Source organism: Mesocricetus auratus, unplaced genomic scaffold (assembly GCF_017639785.1).
Source record: "Mesocricetus auratus isolate SY011 unplaced genomic scaffold, BCM_Maur_2.0 Super-Scaffold_100006, whole genome shotgun sequence".
Classification (NCBI taxonomy): domain Eukaryota; kingdom Metazoa; phylum Chordata; class Mammalia; order Rodentia; family Cricetidae; genus Mesocricetus; species Mesocricetus auratus.
Window position 1 is genome coordinate 59,309,536 of NW_024429190.1, and position 19,230 is coordinate 59,328,765.

The 19,230-nt window shown below is 37.4% G+C and overlaps 1 protein-coding gene across 26 annotated transcripts in view; it reads left to right on the forward strand.

Moving 5' to 3' along the window:
* Adgrl3 (adhesion G protein-coupled receptor L3) overlaps positions 1–19,230 on the forward strand; it is a 748,011-nt gene that overhangs the window by 556,375 nt on the left and 172,406 nt on the right. For all 26 annotated transcript variants that reach the window (XM_013112013.3, XM_013112010.3, XM_013112019.3 and 23 more), the window contains 2 exons: positions 8,026–8,328; positions 9,552–9,655. In XM_013112013.3, the coding sequence (XP_012967467.1) occupies positions 8,026–8,328; positions 9,552–9,655 (407 nt within the window). The remainder of the gene's footprint in view (positions 1–8,025; positions 8,329–9,551; positions 9,656–19,230) is intronic.

The following is a 19,230-nucleotide window of genomic DNA, read 5'->3' on the forward strand; positions in this document are numbered from 1 at the left end:
GCTAATGCTTTGAAACCAGCCATGTTAGTGCCTGACTGAATTTGGCTGACCCTTCACTACCAAGTAAAGTGAAAAATAGTGAATGTAGCGACTCATGACTGCTCAAGAAGGTTAAAATACATGAAATTCGCATGCTCTTCCCTAAATAGAACATTTTACCATCCCTCTTAGATTCAAGGAACACTCTAGAAGAGAGGCCAGGAAAGCTGGAGGATAGGGAGAAGAGTTGCAAAGTGCTATCTGCAGAGCTTGACACAGTAATTGCTGTCATGATCTCATAGCAGATATGGCTGCTTATGCTGAGCCTGCACAAGGCTGGTCCAGTGAACTGCCATTCCTGTATAAAGAGGGGGTTCATAAACTGTACCTTTCCCTGATGAACTACTGGCAAGTGGTGAATTCTGAGTGACATACATTCACTGGCTTTGTGGACCAAGAGTGAGTCCACCAGGCTCCAATGGATACCATCAAATTTGTAGCTAGGCAGACAGTCCTGGTCAAAATCAGTGGATCACAAAACACAATGGCCTGAAAATGAGAGAGGGGGCTTTAAGATTGAGGGATAACAGTTGGGGGAAAAAACAGGGCTGAGAATAAACAGAATATCCTATAAACATGCATGAAATTGTCAAGAACAAGTTTAATTGGCTAAAAAAATGCTGGTTTATTACTTATGAGTGCCGTAAGAGCAGGCATGTCATTTCTCTGTGTCTCATTTATGGATTGAGAATAACAGAGCACTCTTTGGCACATAATAAATTAGAAAAAATAGCAGAAACACAACATTTCTTTGCTCATTTGTATCCTGAACTTTATTTTAGGCAGCAAGGGAGTTTTATTATTAGTAGGTGTGAGCCCATCGGGGAATTAGAAACATCAATAACAAAATGGGCAATTTCCATAATGACTGCATCTTCTACTCTCAACTAAAGAGAACCAGCTTCTCTGCCATAGGTCAACGGCAGGCTTTTGGTACCCGAGTTTGACAGCTCCATATCAATACCTACGTTCCCCTCTTATTTTGACTTTGTAACTATGGAAAACTCCTGAGTCACTAGTTGCCTCTATTTCACCATTCTAAAGTGAAGATTATGACCTGTTTCAGAGTTAGAGCAGTTTCTGAGATGACCTGATAATGCTGCTTTACCCATTGCAGGTACTCAGGAAAAGCCCACTTTGTCTGTGTCGTAAAAAAAAAAAAAGAGCAGTTGTTGGTTCAGATTAATATCAAAATTCATTATATGTTTACCCAGTTATAAATATGTGCAAATGTTCCCTATATTTAGAGCAACAGCATTGTCCTAGTGGACAGGGAATTTTGATAGATTTGGATTGGAATCCAGTACTGTCACTCAACAATTATATGAAGTTGGCAGGTATGAAAACTTTAGAACTGAATGACTTTACTTCTGTCACCTCACTCGAGAAGATGAGTGTACCCACCCAAAGTGTATTTAGAGCATAATTAAAGCACTGGGAAAATAATAATGAAGATAAGTAAAAGTGTCCCCAAAGTAATGGGAGCCTAATCAAAGCATAAACAATTTAGTGTTGTCTAGTTTTGTGGGGTCTAATATGAGGCAGATATTTTTTAAGATATATTCCTTTAAATCTTATATTTTCATTTGCTATCATATCTAATAAGGCCATTACAGTTTCACGTTTATTAAAACACTTAATTCCCTCTATTTACAATAAGTATGCTATCCTAAGGGAGAGACAGGAGATGTAAGTGGATCAAATTACAGAACTAAATATCCCCCGCATGGCTGATAGTCTGTGGTGTGCCACTCTCACATGGCCATACAGCCAAGTCTTACAAATGAATTCTGACAGACGCTAGATAATTTCTTAGTGGGTAATATCAGTGCTTCCCTTTTAAGACTGTGTCTCATCAAATATGATGCCACCTATTGCAATCCCTGGGGGTCAGGGAGAACATCTTTCTGCCCTGAGTATTGCACACATAGCCAAAAGCCATGCTAAGCCCTGGGATGGCTTTAGCTTTCTTGTTTCTTCTACAGGGCCCTTGGGAGGCTTGCTTTAGTAATGGACCTTGGATTCAAATGAACACTTGGCAAGTGCAGAACACAAAGTGCTTCTGCAGTCAGCCAGAATATTGTCTACTGAAATGAGGCTAATGCAAAATAGAAACATTTGCAACAGGAAAACCATGAAGAGAGTTATTCACTGAAGGGAGGGATGAAGAAAATGGAGAACTCAAAAGAAAAGCTGTAGGTCTTTCATGAGCAGAAGGGAAGCTGACTGTAAAGTGGAATTTACATTAAGATGACCTAGCTTTCTTTTCTGTCTTAAGTATTGCGTCTTTGAAAAGCTGTTTATCCCAAATGATGAATGCTGCATAATCAAGGGTAGGAATGCCTTACCAGAATCTTTTTATTCCTCAGTATTGTCTTAAAAGCTTAAATAAGAATGATAATTCTATGGAACCTCTGACAGTGGAATCACTGTTTATCCCTAGTGCACAAATGAACTTTGGGAGCCCATTCCACATGGAGGGATACTCTCTCAGCATAAATACAGCCCTCTCCCAAATGACATGACATACTTTGATGATCTGCCATGGAAGGCCTCACGTTCCCTGGGAAGTGGATGAGGGTGGGAGTGTGGTGGGGTGTTGGTGGGTGGCATGAGAGAGGATGGGAGGGAGAGGGAACTGGGATTGATATGTAAAATAAGATTGTTTCTAAATAAAATTCTAAAAAAGACTGATAATTGGAGAAGCATAAATCAATTCAGGATGGCAAAGTTTTTTTTTTCTGTTCATGTCATGATTTCTGATGCTAGGGATCAAACTTTGGACCTTGTACATGCTAGAGAAGCATTCTACAGCTGAACTAAACCAACAGCTCTTGTTTGCTTCACAAAGGCTCTCACTGTGCAGCCCATGCTGGCCTATAATTTGTGATCATCTGGCTACTGTCTCCCAAGTACCAGAATCATAGATACATGATAGCCAGAGGTCAGTTTTCATAGCAAAGTGTTGTAAACATGATATACGCAACAAGAGGAGAATAAGTCACTTCCTGTTTGCATGATGATGATTCACTTACTATTTGAGGTCATGTTTTCCCATCTTAAAATGAATAATTCATGGTATTAATCACTATATTTTTGGTCATAAGCATATTGCAAAACATCAATCACTATAAAAATCAGTGTTTTCACATTTTTCTGTTTGCATCATCTTCAGAATTGCATTAACATTCTAAATATTAAGTGTTCAAGACAGGCTGGAGGAAAAAAATTAATTAATCAAATAATAAAAATTCCATAAGCTGTGAACATATCAAGAGTCAGAAGATTTGAGAGTTTTTTTTTTAATATATGTGTGGCTGTCTGGGTGGGGATAAGGCTATGAAGGGAAACTCAATAGGGCAATTTTGTTTAGCTATTATTATGAAACACACTCACTGGGAAAAGAAATGATGGTGAATGCCAAAATACTCTACTGGGATAAAATGCTAAATGTAAGTAGTCACTCAAACTTACTTTATTTGACACAGTAACCTTTCCAAGTTTCATGACACAGAGACACTTAGCACACAGTTTGATTAAGTTTGCACCATCTGCAGGTCTGCGGCCAAGACTGTATAGCAGCATCCACTGAAACATGGTCATGTCACCTTTTCCTTATGGGAGAACAAAACACTCTCATAGCACGTGATGTGGGTTGGAACCCAACAGGCAACAGCATTTCTGAGGGTTCAGAGTTTTCTTTTGTCAATATCTATCAACAAGGCAAGTTCCTTCCCAACCTCAAGGGACATCATGTACCGCAGTAGTATTTACTCTGTTGGCATCAAACACAGCCCATGGGATCCCAGCATAGCAGTAAGCAGAAAGTGGTTAGGAGGTGAGCATAGGTGACTGTTAAAAAGTGACTGTAACTCTGATTAAATTCCAACAGAACTGGAAAATCCCCACTTTTAGACAATACTCAGTAACACAGTTCTAAGGAAAGAAATTATATTTTGATTCTTGGAATTATGTTGTCTGTATTGAACTGAGTTTTTTAAGAGCATTTTTACTATGACTGTACTGATTTACAGCCATTTTCAGGGAAAAATGTTCATTTTCTTAGGTTCTATATTCTTTGTGTTGTGAAGTGGTTTTATTTAGTGATTAGCATAAATTCAATTATAAAATATCTAAGTTTTTGACTAGAGAGATGGCTCAGTGGTTAAGAGCACTGGCTGCTATTCCAGAGAACCTGGGTTCAATTCCCAGGACCCACATGACAGCTCACAACTGACTGTAACTCCTTTTCCTGAGGATCTGACACCCCAACATGGACATACATGCAGGCAAAACACCAATGCACAAAAAGTAAAAGATATCTAAGTTTTTTAGACTGTTCACTAAGAGTCATTTAGCCTGTCATGTGCTCTTTCATCTGCATAGTCTTCCCCATTTTTGCTGATCCTCTGCCCTCTACTGCTTCCTTACTTGACCTATCTCTGATACTTGTGTGTCTTAACATAGGACTCAGTTACCTTTGGTAAGACCAGCTTAAGAAATAATTTTAATAAGCACATGTATCTAAGCCAGACTTAGGGAATTTGGAAAGGCTCTTTGATGGAGTTGCATGGCATTAAATCTGTGACTCAAAGGAGAGATGGGGACACAGTGAGATGGAAATGAAGCAGCACTACTCTATAACATAGACAAAAGCTCAGTGACAGAGAAGGAGACTGCTGCTGCTGGACTATTTGTGTGGTTTACATGATGAGTTAAAAAGATGAGAGAGTGTTCAGAATCACCCAGAGAAGCTCATGGAGGTCTGTGAGCATGAAGTAAAAACATTCTGGTTTTGTTTGGAGGATATGTAGAAACCACTTAAGATTTAGAAAGGGAGAGTAACACTGTTTACTTTTTACTCTAAGAAATATCTCTGGGGAACTTAGGAAATACATTGAGTTAGTTAATTTTAGAAAAAGAAAAGAGAAACAATGATTTGTATTTTATTACATGGTATTGTTATTTCTAAAAAGTTTCGCTGTAATTGTGTAGTCTTCAAATCACCGGATTATTTACTAGGGTACAGTCACATACACTGAACACATACTAAAAGATATTTGTAAGTTTTAAGGCTGGAGTCACCACAAGCAAAAGTCCTGTGGCAGTTCGCCATGGTCCTGTATCATTTGTGCAGTTGAGAAGGCAGGCTGGAGGCTCTCCTTGTACATATGTACAACTATGTGCTTTTATACAGAAAATTATTCTGCACAAATCTCCCTCCTACTTACATGCTAATTAAAATATCCAGTATTGAAAAAGGCATTCATTTTGAAAGCATTCTGCAGTGCCTGTATAAGTCTTGGGAAAGAAGACAATTGAAAACAGTTTCTATTTAAGAAGTATTTTTTCCCTCTAGCTCAAAGATGTTCACAAAACAATTTGAGCATAAGATTATTTAGCTAATAACAGGTAACTCTACGAGTCTCCATTTTTATGTGATCAAACTTAAAAAGACAAAGACCGAGCAAGGCTTTGTGTGAAATAAAAACTACAGCTTATTATCAATGAAAAGATTACAGTTCCTGTCAAAAGCTTCTCGGTTCCTCTAAGTGGTTCTTTCTTAAGTACAAATGAGAGCCGGCTTTATTTAAATTAAGGAGGAACACACGAGATTCACTTTTAACTATCGCCTTAACATTCCCCCAGTAGTAAGAAGTCAAAAATATTCTAGCATTTGAAAAAATTATCACCTAAAAAACTTCAAAATATTCTTCATCCCAGTGATGACGCATTCACACAAATTTTTAAAAACAAATGTTAAGTGTTTAATTTTCAATTTATTTTACCTTCCAATGATGTTTCTCATATATTTTTGTTGATATCTAAATATGTTTTAGCCACATTTTGTTGTTTCTAATCTAAAGCATTAATTTCATTTGACATTTTGAAATATGTTGTTGAAAGTTATTTAATCCATAGCAAATATCAGAGTCAATCATTATATTTTATGAACCCTGAGCTTTTATTTTGGAACAATAAAATACTGAACAGTATGACCGTTTTACTCTGCTGTAGCTGTCAGAAAAATACTCAAAACCCTACTGTATCCATTCACCAGTGAGGATGAACTTTGGGTAAAGCAACGACTGGGCAAGGAATGGAAAAACTATACACATTTCAGATAGAAGAAAGAGACACAATCAGCCAAGTCTTACAATTTGAAATATGTAAAATACTTGTGAGAGGAATAGAAAAGAGACACTCGGCCTTCTTGTCTCAACTTGAGGCAGTTGTAGATTCAACAGACTAACTAACCATTCTCCCTGCCAACTTTTCTTTCATATACAAAAAAAGAAAAAAAAAAAGGAAGTGTGGAAACAGAAAGTAAGGCAGACAGAGAAAACAGGAAGTCAGAGCACATCACAATAGGAATGCTACTATTACAGTCATTTGACATGGGAATCACACTCCCCCACCTCTGGCATATCAGTGCTGGACTGGAAGTTTTATGCACAGCAAAGTCTCTGTGATCGATGAGGGCTCTCTCCTGGGGCAACTGAGGATTGACAATCAGACTTTTATCACTATGAGGTTAATTTACATCAGGTAGACCATAAATGACTGTAACATCGTCATAGGAATCCCCAAAACTTTTTGATATGACTTAGCTTACACCGGGCTAGAGACAGTGTCTCTGTAGACTGTCAGCAAATGAAGCAAGTGGTTTTGACTTCTACTGCTACAAATGCAGTATAAGTATATAGTGCATTCTGACAACACCATAGTAAAAGCATAAATATATTTTCCCAGAAATAGAATTCTGTTATTGAGTACTCCCTTATAGATAGTAGATAACTTTGATGTGATTCACATTCATTTAACCCTAACCATCTTTACTTGTCACTTAGAATACATTTACTCATATGAAAATATTCTTTAAAATAATTTAGCAATGTAACTTCTTAGGAAGGACATGTTGTTTACATTAGGAAGTCAAAATTTTTTTAGTGAGTTCTGAAAGTATGCAAATAGACCAATAAGGTAATCAGATAATATGCAGTAAGGGATTATACTCAGAATTGCTCTTTTTGAGATTATAATGTAATTAAAATATTTTCTCCTTCCCTCTTCTCCCTCCTAACCTGGCCATATACTGCTCCATACTCTCCTTCAAATCTGTGACCTCTTTTTTCATTAATTGTTTGAGTGTGTAAAGATTTTTGTTTTGGTCCTGTCTCTGTCATGTTATTATTTTGCCTTTGTCATATTTAGAAGCACATTATCTAATATATTATTTATTGTAAGGAAGGATTTATTTTGTTTTGTAGTTTGAAGGTTATACTCCTGCTTGGCAAACAGGCCATGACAAGAGGTTGTTCTGTCCAAGGCAGTGGGAGTTTGAGTCAGCTTGTTTATGTCTCTGTCCTTGATTCAGAGAGCAGAGAGCTCCTCCAACTCCTGGCAGAGATGTAACCCATACCTCTCCCCACCCTCCACACTGGCCCTGCTCCTTCTAGCTAGGCATTACTTCCTACAAATTCTACCATTTTTCAAACCAGGGTCACCATCTGTGGATCAGCTTTTCAGAAATGAACTTGTGGTGGACTCTTCACTTTCAAATCATAACATCTACTAGGAATATAATATCTTATCTAACTTCTTTCTCTATCAAGTTTGAAATTCTAAGTTGAGGGTTTAAGGTTTTAAATCCCTGTTTTCAGAAAGCATTAAGAAGTTTACAAAGAGTCCGACTGTGATGTGATTTTGTTTTCTGTGATTAGTGTTGAGAAAGAAAACAACCTGAAAAGCCTGCATTTGGCAGTAGTCAAATAGATCTTTTGGTTCTCAAATAGCACTCTGACACCTCATAGCTGGCATGTTTTTGCCATGTTTGAAACGAAAATGAGGTCATGGATTTCTAGGGCCTTAACATTCTCAATAGTCAAATAAAAGTGATTTCTAATCTTGGAACTTCCTGAGGTCCTACCATGAACAAGCAATGTAGGTGTTTGGTTTTGTTTTGTTTTTCCAATTGTGTTCCAGGAATTTCTACCACAGGACCCCTGGGTATGGGAAGCACAACTACCAGCACCACTCTGCGGACAACTACCTGGAACACTGGGAGGAGTACTACCCCATCCTTGCCAGGCAGAAGAAACCGCAGTACCAGCACACCGTCCCCAGCCGTGGAGGTGCTGGATGACATCACCACACACCTGCCTTCTGCAGCCTCCCAAATTCCAGCTGTGGAAGAGAGCTGTGAAGCGGTGGAAGCCCGGGAAATAATGTGGTTCAAGACCCGTCAGGGGCAAGTGGCAAAGCAGCCCTGCCCAGCCGGAACGATAGGTGAGCCGGCCCCAGCCAGCCTAGCACAGGCCTGCTCTGATTCTGTGTTGATTCTTTCCTATTATGTTCTTTTTTTTTATTTCTCTTCTCTTGTCTTCTTCCCTCTGTGTTCGCTTCTTTTTGTTGCTACCATCTTTTGTATTTATTAAGATTTGTAGGTTATGAGAGCAACCAAATGGGTGCTGTATAGTTAGCATTGGATAACAGAACTTGCAAAAGTCACAGGGAGAATTTGGTAGAAATGCCCTCAAGTAATGGTTTTCCTTTAATGTTAGTTCTGGGGCTCAGACGATGTTCCCCAGAGCCGGGTCCTCCTTGCAGAATCACTGCATTGTCATTGAATTGTATCCGGGTTGTTTTGTATTTCTCAATGGTGGGTTAGTAGCAGAAGTTGAGCTGTGTGGACTTCTACAGTACATGACCATTGGTCACATCTTACATTTAAAAAGGGAGAAAGCATGAATATCTTTTTCACCAACTGTGTAGTTGTTCTCTATTGTCCAAAGGCATGTGACATGCTCATGAGCCTACTATCAGGAGCTGCCTCCCACTCACAAGCATCTGTTAAAGAGCAATCCTTTCTGCTTCTTCCAGGAGATAGTTAAGAACTAAGTAACTATGAATCTGCTTGATTTCTGCCATAATTTATAAAATTCCCAAGGTGCAGTCATAGCTACCGTTTTTAAGACAAATATACTGTTTTGCTTGACATTTATGCTCACCTTCATAAGACTTAACACACTGAAAAATATTTGTGTTATTCCTCAAACATACAAATGAAATAAATATACAACTGCTATATGTCCATATATTCATATGGACTGTCTTGGCACATTGGTTTCTTCAACCATGTGGATATGTCATTCTAGATTCCACAATACATAGGGTGCTGGGAACACCAGTGGGTCTTGTTTTTTATAAGAGCTCCCCTTTTTTTTAGCAAAGTGCTTAAAAACGCAGCACCATTCTTTTTCTTTCTGAAAAGGAATGGCAATATTTGTTTCTAAAGTTTCTGTTGCATTGGTCTCCAAATGTCATTTAAGACTTTCCTCTTTCTTACTGCGAAGGCCAATCGCTTCCTCACTGAAAGAGAAGTGGTACCAGCCTTGCTGCTCCAGACACATCCTGTAAGCAACAGTGACCACCTTAATCCAAAGGCAGTTTGCACTGCTGAAAGAGATCAGGGTTGCTTGTGAAAGCAGAGTGTTTCTTTCTTTCTGTAGGTGTATCAACTTACCTATGCCTTGCTCCTGATGGAATATGGGATCCCCAAGGACCAGATCTCAGCAACTGTTCTTCTCCTTGGGTCAATCATATAACACAGAAGGTAAATATGAAACCTACAAGGAAGTCTTAGCAGGCCCTGCCTGTTGGTTGTTGATGACTACTGCTGAAAAACAAATTATATAAGTTTAGAAGTTAATCTACAGCAGTCCTCTAATTTTAATAGAATTTCAAACTAAAAAGACAACCTCTAACACATTATGTGCTAATTTCAGGATTCTGTTGTTTTTAAATTGCAAACCCATGAACTTACTCTTAGCCAGGCATTATTATTTATAGTAGGTTTATTATTATTAGTCACATTTCTAGCATACCATGAGGCACTACCCATCAAGAAAGTAATTTTTTGGCAAACAAAAATTTTAAGTATACATGCATATGGATTTTTCCTCTGAAATAATAGAACAGAAAACACTACTTCTGGAATCCAAGCCACTTGCTGAATGTTGTGTAAGCTAGTCATCTATCAGTGCTAAAAGTACACACATGTGTGACGGGATCTTCAGACTCAAATTAGGGCTTGTTCGGTTGCAATATGTTGAACATTTTTATTATTAATGCGCTGTGGGGCTTTGAATTGATTTCATTACAAACAGAGACCAGATGTGCATTTATGCCAAAAGGGCTATGGGATGGATCCTTATTACGGCAATTTATGTGGATTTATGTACTCCTAAAATGGAGAGTCCTTCTATGGCACATTAGCCATGCTGTGGAATTTCTGACTTTTTTTTTCCCTCCCTGAAAATATTACAAATAATGGCCTTCCTAAAAGCCTGCCTGTGCCATTTACTCTTTTCTGTATTTGTTTTTAGGCAGGCTTATCCTCAGTAATATTCCGTATAATAATCCATGAATACCTACCCCCAGATCATTTGGCAAATGAGCTATAACTATCTGTGCACCCTCGATCAAGAAAGAACTCTGGCTTTACTGACTCTGACTCTCCCGCATGGGCATCTCCATACTTGTTGCTATTCATAATGACACTTCTCCAATTTCAGCACTGTTCCTGCCACAGCTTTTATGTCCTTTGATTGGATTACAATGTAGCTCGGACCCTGGGGCAAATAACTCTCACTGGATGTGACCAGACTAAGAGATCAGCAGCACATCTTTTTACATTAGCAACTTAAAAAAAAGTTCCCTAGATACTTAGCCCAGGGGTTAATATAAATTCAATAATAATTCACCTAGAAAGCTCAGTGTTTTCATGATAATTTCTGAATATGGTTGGGCTATTTCACTGCAGAAATTGCCGGGTGACTTGAACTGATAATGATAGTTAATTCCCTACTTTCCTCTGCAGCCCGGCTAATCTTAGGACAAAAGAGATAATTCCTTTTAAAGACCAGACATCTGTTGCCCATTTGATTCATGGAGCAGATATTTTGTTTTATAATAAATAGATCTTGTTCATCCAGAGCATTGCTGTTTAATCCTGATGGGTCTATAGAGTTAGGATATATTATAATTACATTCAAATTAAAGAATTTAGTCAACTGGAATTCATAACAATGATTTAAATTTATAAAGTCCTCAGAAGAATCTTTGGAGCTCTCTCCTTCAGTCTCCAAGAGGGAAGCTCAGGGAAGCGGTTTCAACTGCTTGCTCTGTCTTTAAAACACTCGGCTTACATGTGTACTGGCTAGCCTGTGACTCGGCCACTCATTTTCTCAGCCACATGCACTCACTAGCAGGCTCTCTTCATTTGTCCACCCTTTCCTTCTGGTTGTATGTGTTCCATCTGCTACTCTGAATATGATAATTACCAGGATTGAGTTCTTCCCCCCATTCCTGACTCCCCTTTCCCCCATCTCTCCTCCTCCTTAATTTCCACCTCTCCCATAGCATCTCCTTTGATGATCACCTACCCCATATATTTTTTTCCTGCCTTTTTGTTTTGTTTTCCTGCTAGGTTAGACGGCAGAAGGGAAAAAATAGTATTATATTGCTCCTCTGCCACCCATCTCACTGAAACAGAATAATTGTCTATCTGTATAGAAAGTTTGGGAGTGAAAAGTTCCCTGAAGCATGATGCCCCCTGCCTTACCTTATTTGGCTATCATAACAAAATTCTTAGACTGGATGGCTTATGAAGAACAGATGTTATTTTCTATTGTTTTGGAGGCTGGAAAGTTGACAGTGGAGTCAGTTTCCGATGAGGGCCAGGTTTCAGGTTAAGCAGCTGTTCAATACTGCTTTCATTAAGATTGCCCATCCCATCTATGAAGGCTGTGACCTCAAGGTCCGGTTCCTTTCCTTCAAGCTCCACCTTCTAATCACATCAGTTTCATCTCATACAAATTTTTTCAGTGTTTACATACCGTTACAACTACTCCCCCCTTAGGAGTGCCAAGGAACATCTTGGATGGAAAGGGCACTGACCTGAGGATTTTTATAGCTGAACTCTAGTGGATGAGACATTAACCTCTTCATTAGTCTGCCCATCTGTAAAATAATGTAGATCCTTAATTTGAATAGCAATGTGTGCTTAATATTTATTTAGCATTATTATAGATGACAATTATATAATTAAAAACTAGGAAACTTTATTTAGTAAACAAAGCAAACTTATTTATTTCCATTAAGAAATAAATTATGCCATTCTCCCACTGGTCAATCTAGAATGAAGAAAACAGGCAATAAATATTGATGGTTAGGACTTGCAAATGAATTTGGGCTACTTATATACCCATGAAGTAAAAGAATAAAATTTTATGGGACAATAAAGAGTGGATTACATTCATGACAGAGAATATGCTACAAACTCAGAAAGGAATTCCTTATAAGCAAACTTAATTTAAAAAGTACACCTTGTACAGAAAATGGGAAGAAATTATACCTAGCAGATCTTCATTCCAAAGAGGGGGTTGTGCCTAAATATAAGAGGAAAGAGAACCTCATAAATATGAGGGATGGCTAGAAACATGGATAAATGGATCAAAGAAAAACTAAAAGGAAGACAAATACTTACGCATTTCGATGTTTTTAGATTAGACATAGCTTCCAATTGACTAAAAATATTTTCTTTATTGAAAAGAAACTTGGTAGGTCAGAATTCATCCCTTTTAATGATGACTATACAATTATCTCTGGCATCAACTCAGACTCCATATTGAACTCAACATTTCAAAAATGGAATCTATATTTTCTAGTTTGCATACCTTTGGAGTGCTCTTTATTGTATTACCTCACTAGTCTATTTCCAGTTTAATCTGTAATATGATGGTTTCAAACAGCTTTTATACTATGTACATGTTGAGTGACGTATGTTCCCCACTCCCTAGCCTGGTCCTATAATTATGTGAAAAAGATCTGGCTGAATTATCGCGTAGTGGTTTCATTTTCTTTCCAACAAATTCATGTCCCATTTATTTTGTTTGTACTTAAGTTACTGGCAGATTTTGAGATATTGCAGTATTATTCCTAGGATTTTTGAAGATGAGTATTGAACTTTAGGTATAATTTTCCAAGTTCATAATACAAAAATAATCCAGTTATTTCCCCTAGAACACAAGGCTAAATCCTGTCTCTTGTTTCCTACAGGCTGTATTTTAACTTTCTTTGAGATAGAATGGAATGCATGTAAATCGTTTCTTATCTTAGCAGAGATTGTAGTCTGCTTAGTATTACCTACAGGAACAGAACCAAAGGAATGAATATATGTTGAGGGAAGGGATATACTATACTGGCTGACACATTAGGAAATCCACAGTCCAGTAAAGGCTGTCTACCCACTGGAAAGGCTAAAAACTCAATACTTGCTCAGTCCACTAGGCTGATACTAGATCCACCGAGTTTGATGCTTCTGCAGCCCCAAACTAGTGCTAAAGGTATGGAGTGTTCCTTAGTTCTTTAGTCCACATTAGAAGACAAAAAAAGCTGGCTTCCAATGTCAGAGAATCATGGCCACTACAGTAGTAACAACAGCATAGATACTCACTAGCAAGAAAGAAGGTGGGCAGGCAAGAGCAACATCTCTTTGCCCTTGGGCTTCTTTGTATCTGGGCCCCATGGGTAGATGTTGCTTATTCTGGAGAAGGGTCTCCCTCACTTACTTCATCCTTCTTGGAAATACCCTTGCAGACCTTCCCTGAGACCTATCCATTAATTGGTTCTAGATTCAAACAAGGTGGTGGTCAAGAAAAACCAACCCCGTGGTTACTAAAACTATAGACTTAGCTAATTTACTTCCACGTCTTCAATATATGCAACTTCAATATATGTCCATATACTCATTTGGCTCAGATATACAGTCAAATAGATCACTCAAAGAAATAGTACCTATATGGTAACATACAAAGGAATTTCTTCATTTTTTTAAACTCCTTATTAATGGATGATAAATAAATCTCATAAAATTTTCAAGGTGATTTAAATTTTTATTTTAAAAATTATATTTGTATGTGTCAAAGTTTAAAAGGGTGCAGCTTATCAGCATAGTATCTTCAGTGCTAAATGCCAACATCTGGGTTCCTCTCCAGTGATTAAGTCCTGTGTATAATCCTACCACATCAATACTGGCACTAGTTTACTAATCCATATTAAAACTCATGAAATTTCTCAGTGTATATATCTGTATTTATAAGACATAACTTAGTAACATTTAATGAAAAAAACCTGAGAGGCATTTTAATGAGGTCTTTAAGCTAGGAATAGGTTTATTTCAAATATGCCTCTGCAAAAAAGACTTAAACAAGATTAAAAATGTATGTATTTTAATATAGAATTAAGTCATTGTAATGCACAACTAAAGTAGGAAAAATAAGGTTATCATAGAGCTCTTTCAGAAGCAAGTGGAGGGAATGTGAGAAAGGGTCATCAGGAAAATATATATGGTCATGAAACTCAGTTCAGATTTTGGGAGCTGTGAGAAAATCCAGCTAATGGTGCCACCACCAAATTATTTAAAGCAGAACCTGTCACTCTTACCTCCCACCCCACATATAGTAGATAGGAGACCTGGAAATCCATCTTCAGTCAGGACCCCCTCCCCACACCTCAAAGCCTATCCCATACCCAGTCACTCCTGCCTCATTTCTTTCACTTTTGAGTCTGCTAATTAATGCATTACTGCATCATTTGAGTTCAAACCTGGATAGCACCTTCCTATTTCTCTCAACATTTTCATAAACAGGTTCTCTTTCTTCTAATCCATGGTCATTTCTCCAGCTGCCTGAACTCAAGCTACATTAGTACCTTAGGTGCAATTAGACTTAGGCTCCATGCTCCTCCCTCCTGCTGACAGCTCCTTCTCCCTGGAATCCCACACCTGCCTCTATTTCTAATCTCTTATTTTCTATTGCATTTCAAATTAAACCTTTCTCAGACAAGCATTTCCTAGATTAGTTTGTCTCCTCACACCTTCCAGGTAAAATTCTTACTTACAATTCGACTTCACAGGGTTTCTGTATTCCATTCATTAAACTACGTATATGCAGAGATGTTTTTCAAAACTCTTCCTGCTGCTAGTAATTAAGGCACTTTTAAAAACAATCATCATCTTCATTGCTATATTTGCAGACCTTAACACAGCAGTACAGAAATTAATGTCAGTAAGCACATATTAGATATTAACAGAGCAGCCCTTTCCCAGAACTGTCTCAGGACAGACCAATTTAAATACAATTGCATGGCATGTACTATTGATCATATTTGGGAAAGCATGAAAGCAAGGCTGAAGGCCATATCCAGATTCAGGGCACACTGACCAGATTTGTTCCATAGCTATGTTCTGACATCCAACAAGAATAAGCATGTCTTATAAATTGAATGTAAGTATTTTTCACAGGACCAAGAACAATCCAGGGAACAAAGTCACCTAAGGTCAAAAGCCTCTGACTTTTCCTGGAGCCCCCCTGACAGTTCTCCAAGGCACTGATCACCATGCAGCATCGTTTTGACCATGTTCTGACAATCTAACATTGTGACTCATACTTTTAAACACAGCTCTCAGGAAGCAGAATCAGAAGCTGTACAAATTGGATAATAGTGAATGTTCGACATTGAAATTCAGTCTCAAAATCAAAGTATTATTAATCCATTGATGAAGATTAGTCCTTGTGATCTAATTACTTTTACCCAGAGTCCACTAATGGCAATGAAGTCTAAGTCTTGGGAGTCTTTGGGGGCCATGGTATATACAAATCATGGCAAGGGGTAGATGTAGAATGGAATAATGACGTAGAACAATGACCTACTAAATAGAAGGAATATTTGTGTCTATTCTGGGATTAGGCATAGATTTTACAGGAATTTGGGTCCTACCTATTTACACTCCTCTCATGATTTGGTGTCTCCAGTCCTCATAACTAATTAATATCATTAACCTTGAGCAGTGAAAATTATTGGATATTATAGTTTGGGACAAAACATTTCTTAAATGACCAACCTGCCTGTGTGCATGAATGGAACTCAGTGGAATCTGACCCACAGCAGCAGATATGGCAGGAGACAGAGTTGTCACAGTATACTTACCCTTCTCACATGAAGGCCAATTCACTGGACAAGGGTTGTCCTTAGTAATTATCAATATTAGAGTCTTCAGGCAGGAAACTATGCATTTTTTGTTCTTGTTTTTGTTGTTGCGGTTTGTTATTTTTGAGATAGGGTTTTCCTGTATAACCCTGACTTTCCTGGAATTTACTCTGTAGGCCAGGTGGCCTGAAACTCAGAGATCCACCTTCCTCTGCCTCCTGAGTGCTGGGATTAAAGGTATGTGTCATAATGTCTGGCTTACTTTTATTTCTCTGTGTTTTACCTATAGCAGTCTATCTTCTCCAACCATAATTATTTCATATTTTTAAAAAGCATACAATGCCCTACTTCCTAAACTATTCTTTCTCACTAAGACTCTCCAGCATTCCATCTCACCCAACAATACTGGACTTACTTTTTAAGATTTCAAAAAGTTGATGCCTGAGGTTGCCCTCCCATTTCCTTTCCAAGGAATTGTTACCCTGTGCTGTATTCTCAGAGTATATCATAAAACATTTGTGTATTGTCATTACATTTCTCAGTTAATATTATCTCTGTTCATGTACATTACTCAGGTAGTCAACTTTTTCTTTTATTGTTACTTATTGCTCTGGTCAGACACCTTAGAAAAATCAACTTAAGGGAAGAAAGGTTCGTTTTGATTCAGTTTAAGAATAGACTCCATCACCATAGGGAAGGTATGGCAGGCATGAGGTCCCATGGAGGTAGGTTCAAGCAAGCCAGGAAGAGGACTGAGCAGGTACCAGGGTTGAGTTCTTAAACAGTAATGCCTGCCCTGGTAACCCAGCTTCTCTATCAAAGAACACATTCTTAAGGTACTACAGTATTTAAGAGAGAACCAATAGTAGAAAACTAAGTACTGCTGGACATTTCACATTCTAACTATAACATGAAGATCCCAAGTAGTAGAATGTAAGTGACTCAAGGGCAAATGAGACATTTTTAATTTCTCAGGAATATTTTTTCCATTTAAGGTTCACAGAGAAGCAAAGGTTGTAGGAATTTTAGTTTACTTAAAAATTACTTCAAGAAAGTTTATTTTCACATACATTTTTTTCTCACAACTTTTATAGTGTTTAGTTTCAGTGTTCTTATGGGCATAGGGATTGTTTTGTCTGCATAAATAAAGACTTCTGAGTATACTTTTTCCTTTGTTTGATTTTTAACAGGGTTTCTCTGTGTAGCCTCAGGTATCCTGGAGCTTGTAGTGATTGTTTAGGCACTGCCTCTTAGAGTTAGGATTTCAGGTTCATACTACCTCACCCCGTTAATGCAAATGCTCCTTGAAAATTAAGTATGGCTACTATTTTTAAGATAACCCATTAATGATTGAGTGGCACCCATGACTGCATCATTTTCTCATCAACACATATATAAACAGTAGGATTATTTACTATTAGGCTTTATGTTGGAAATCATTATATTTTGACTTAATAATCATTTGTTTTCCATATTTCACAAATGTATGTGAAAAAATTAATTTTATGTAATAGTACTATAACTCATCTTTGCATCTTATTTTCAAACCCAGTGATATAATAATATTGAAGACTATGCTTATACACTTCAACAAAAATAGTACATGGAATTGCAATATAAAAATAACAAATGCTGCTGTGTATTTATTTCTTGGTTAGATATCTTTTGCTTTTTGTAGTAGCCACTAATAGATGTTATGAGTGTTAATTATTGTAAATGAAGTTTTAAAAATACTGTTACTGAAAAATATACATGGCCTGATTTGTAATCCCATGCTTTTTTTTCACCATGGTACACAATAGAATCTCCTGAATTACATCTGCCAGATCTCTTCATAGACAAAAATAGTACAATAGCAATAATAACAAAATTCAGCACGATGACTAACAAAAAACAATAATAGTTCTAAAACTGTGCTTATTATTATGAGAATAGAGAATGTAGAGGTATAAGCCATGATCTGTGAATGCCACCCTGAATAAAAGATAGAGCTTTGGAAGATTATAAGAACTGAAGTTCTCATATATTCATGAACACAGGAAGAGTTTTGCAAACTTTTTGACAAGTTTACCTGGATTCATTTTCCATGACAGAATACTGGATTCAAATAGTTAATGTGCTGCTTATAAGAATGAGAGATACAGGTGCTCAGCAGCTGTAGAGATGGAGACATTGATTCTTGTCCTGAAATGTCATTGGTTCTGTCCTGGCCAGAGGACAAAACGCAAAGAAGGGAGTGCTGCTTCCTGCTTTATTTTTTGTTCTCTTTCTTTTACACCTTATAAATGAGTTCCACTGCCTATACAATAGTGTAAAGCATGTTCTGGAACCTCATACTGCTGCCCAAAGCTTGGTCTTCTTCCTTCCTTCCTTCGCCCCTTCCTTCCTTCCTTCTTCCTTCCTTCCTTCTTTTGAACTCCACTTACAATCCTACAATAAAATTCCTTTCTATAATTACCCATTGTCTGTGAAATTCATTCTTAAACTTGGCAAAGTACTCCATAGGACCATAGAACTCAAAGCTACATACACATGACAAGGCAGCCTCTACCACTTTCAATGACCTGTTGCTTTCCTCTGTGTCACTAGCACTCACAATTAACACTTGATTACTAATCAATTAATACTAACATTTCTTTCTTCCTTCTTTCTTTTCTTCCATTCTCATTTTTCTGTGTGCCTCCATTTCTCCCTTCCTCTCCCCACCTCTTTTTCTGTACTGGCAGTAAGTCCAGATCTCACACATTCTACCTTCCCAGCCCACTGAATGTTAGAATTTATTGATTCATTAGATTCTAGCATTTAGTCTTAAATTGTTAATTTAAAAAAATCTCATTTGGGTCACTTTATTGCCATTTAAATGTAATTTCATGATGTAATTCCATGAATGGTCTTTTGATAGATAATAAATTTGTTGCATAGCTACCCTTGAATTCTGTAATGCAGTTTATTTGATCTTACAAGTATTTTAAATGTAAAGATCCCAAAGACATTTATGAACCCATTACATTATAACTGATGTACTCTGTTTTTGTTTGCTTAATGTCATTTTAATAATTTTTGCAAAACAAGGACTAACTGTACTTTAACAATAACTTTACTAACAGTAACAACAGTTTAATGTTTTTCTATAATACA